Source organism: Oncorhynchus masou, unplaced genomic scaffold (genome assembly GCF_036934945.1).
Source record: "Oncorhynchus masou masou isolate Uvic2021 unplaced genomic scaffold, UVic_Omas_1.1 unplaced_scaffold_2735, whole genome shotgun sequence".
NCBI classification, from domain to species: Eukaryota; Metazoa; Chordata; class Actinopteri; order Salmoniformes; family Salmonidae; genus Oncorhynchus; species Oncorhynchus masou.
Window position 1 is genome coordinate 1 of NW_027009168.1, and position 2,652 is coordinate 2,652.

The 2,652-nt window shown below is 50.8% G+C and overlaps 1 protein-coding gene across 1 annotated transcript; it reads left to right on the forward strand.

The window, feature by feature from the left end:
• Positions 1 to 490: 490 nt before the first annotated feature.
• On the forward strand, positions 491 to 910 carry LOC135533859 (keratin-associated protein 4-11-like; the record flags this gene model as incomplete). Its single annotated transcript, XM_064961066.1, has 1 exon — positions 491 to 910. A coding segment is annotated over one exon (420 nt), but the record flags the coding sequence as incomplete, so codon positions are not given.
• Between the last annotated feature and the right edge of the window lie 1,742 nt (positions 911 to 2,652).

The following is a 2,652-nucleotide window of genomic DNA, read 5'->3' on the forward strand; positions in this document are numbered from 1 at the left end:
AGGTCAATGGGGGGTGAGAGGAAAGGGAGGAGAGAGAGGAGGATGGCGATGAGAGAGCGAGAGAGAGAGAGAGAGAGAGAGAGAGAGAGAGAGAGAGACGAGAGAGACAGAGAAAGAGTAGAGTGTGTGAAAGATTTGGGTTCTCTTGTCAGTCAATAACTTGCGTCTCTCTGACCATCGAGACATTTTGTAACTGAGATCACAGATGGTGCCCAGACACTGTGTGGTCTTTCTGTCTCTCCCTCTGTCTCTGTCTCTGTCTCTGCCTCTGCCTCTGCCTCTGCCTCTGTCTCTGTCTCTGTCTCTGCCTCTGCCTCTGCCTCTGCCTCTGCCTCTGCCTCTGCTTCTGCCTCTGCCTCTGCCTCTGCCTCTGTCTCTGTCTCTGTCTCTGCCTAAGCCTAGGGCCGATTGGAAGGCAGTGTGTGTGTGTTGGTGTGTGCCTGTGCCTGTGCATGTCTTCTTGCGTGAATACTGTATCTCCATCTGTGAGTACGTATACGTCTGTGAGCGTGAATACTGTATCTCCATCTGTGAGTATGTATACGTCTGTGAGCGTGAATACTGTATCTCCATCTGTGAGTACGTATACGTCTGTGAGCGTGAATACTGTATCTCCATCTGTGAGTACGTATACGTCTGTGAGCGTGAATACTGTATCTCCATCTGTCAGTACGTATACGTCTGTGAGCGTGAATACTGTATCTCCATCTGTGAGTACGTATACGTCTGTGAGCGTGAATACTGTATCTCCATCTGTGAGTACGTATACGTCTGTGAGCGTGAATACTGTATCTCCATCTGTCAGTACGTATACGTCTGTGAGCGTGAATACTGTATCTCCATCTGTGAGTACGTATACGTCTGTGAGCGTGTGGGAGACCTTTTCTTCACGGCTGGAGTGGCCTTTTAGCTCAGTCAGGATGTTGGCACAGAGAAACCCTGTCGTTTCCCTCCCTCCTGGTCCTCTGTCTGCTGCCTGATGAATTATTCAAGCCGATGGGCAGTGGGTAGTCACGGTGGTGTGGGTTACGGCTGCCAGACCATGCATATTGAACGGCATCTCTAGGCAATTTTGTAGTTTCGTAATCAAATATGTGTTGATCTGAGAGTAAAGGAGAAATAGCGCTTATCAGAAATTGTTCGGGGCGGACTTCACGAAAGAGGTGTCTTGGTTTTTACGCCATTAAGTCTTCCTGTGTATCCCGAGGGTTGTTGCCAGAACCGAAAGGTCAAAGGTCAGATTATTTTAGAGGAGAGACCTGACCTGGGTATCAAGTATCTGCATCATTAAAATCCTCTTGTTATCTCTGTATATGTGAATATATGTGAAATATATGTGATGAAATAACACCAGGGATTATTGTCAGTGGGTGAGGTCGTCTTCTCCATCATCTTCTTGCTGTAGCGACAAGCTGCCAACAACCCAGTGACAGACAGCTGTGATGACGCCACGACACTGAGACATGAGTGTGGAGGGGACAGATTACAGGCACTGTTGGGCTCTTTTCAGGCTTATTATCTTAAACCGGGAGGGAGAGTGGAAGAGAGAGAGTGGAAGAGTGGAAGAGAGAGAGGGAGAGAGAGAGAGGGGGGGAGAGGGAGAGACGAGTAGGGAGAGAGAGGAGGAGAGAGAGAGAGACAAGTAGGGAGAGAGAGAGGAGGAGAGAGAGAGAGACGAGTAGGGAGACAGAGGAGGAGAGAGAGATGAGGAGAGAGAGAGAGGAGGAGAGAGAGAGACGAGTAGGGAGAGAGAGGAGGAGAGAGAGACGAGCAGGGAGAGAGAGGAGGAGAGAGAGACGAGTAGGGAGAGAGAGGAGGAGAGAGAGAGAGACAAGTAGGGAGAGAGAGAGGAGGAAAGAGAGAGAGACGAGTAGGGAGAGAGAGGAGAGAGAGAGGAGACGAGTAGGGAGAGAGAGGAGGAGGAGAGAGAGAGACAAGTAGGGAGAGAGAGGAGGAGAGAGAGAGACAAGTAGGGAGAGAGAGAGGAGGAGAGAGAGAGAGAGGAGGAGAGAGAGCGAGACGAGTACGGAGAGAGAGGAGGAGAGAGAGAGAGAGGAGGAGAGAGAGAGAGAGAGACAAGTAGGGAGAGAGAGGAGGAGAGAGAGAGAGGAGGAGAGAGAGAGACAAGTAGGGAGAGAGAGGAGGAGAGAGAGAGAGGAGGAGAGAGAGAGAGAGAGAGAGAGGAGGAGAGAGGGAGAGAGAGGAGGAGAGAGGGTGAGGAAGGGTTGGGGGAAAGGGAAGACATCAAAGCAGTGATCCAAAAAAGGCCCAGATGTATACCACCAAAGAACAAAGCTGAACGTGTGGTTGTGCAGTGTGTGGCTGGACCACTAGATGGAGCTGGTAACCTGGACCACTAGATGGAGCTGGTAACCTGGACCACTAGATGGAGCTGGTAACCTGGACCACTAGATGGAGCTGGTAACCTGGACCACTAGATGGAGCTGGTAACCTGGACCACTAGATGGAGCTGGTAACCTGGACCACTAGATGGAGCTGGTAACCTGGACCACTAGATGGGAGCTGGTAACCTGGACCACTAGATGGAGCTGGTAAACTGGACCACTAGATGGAGCTGGTAACCTGGACCACTAGATGGAGCTGGTAACCTGGACCACTAGATGGAGCTGGTAACCTGGACCACTAGATGGA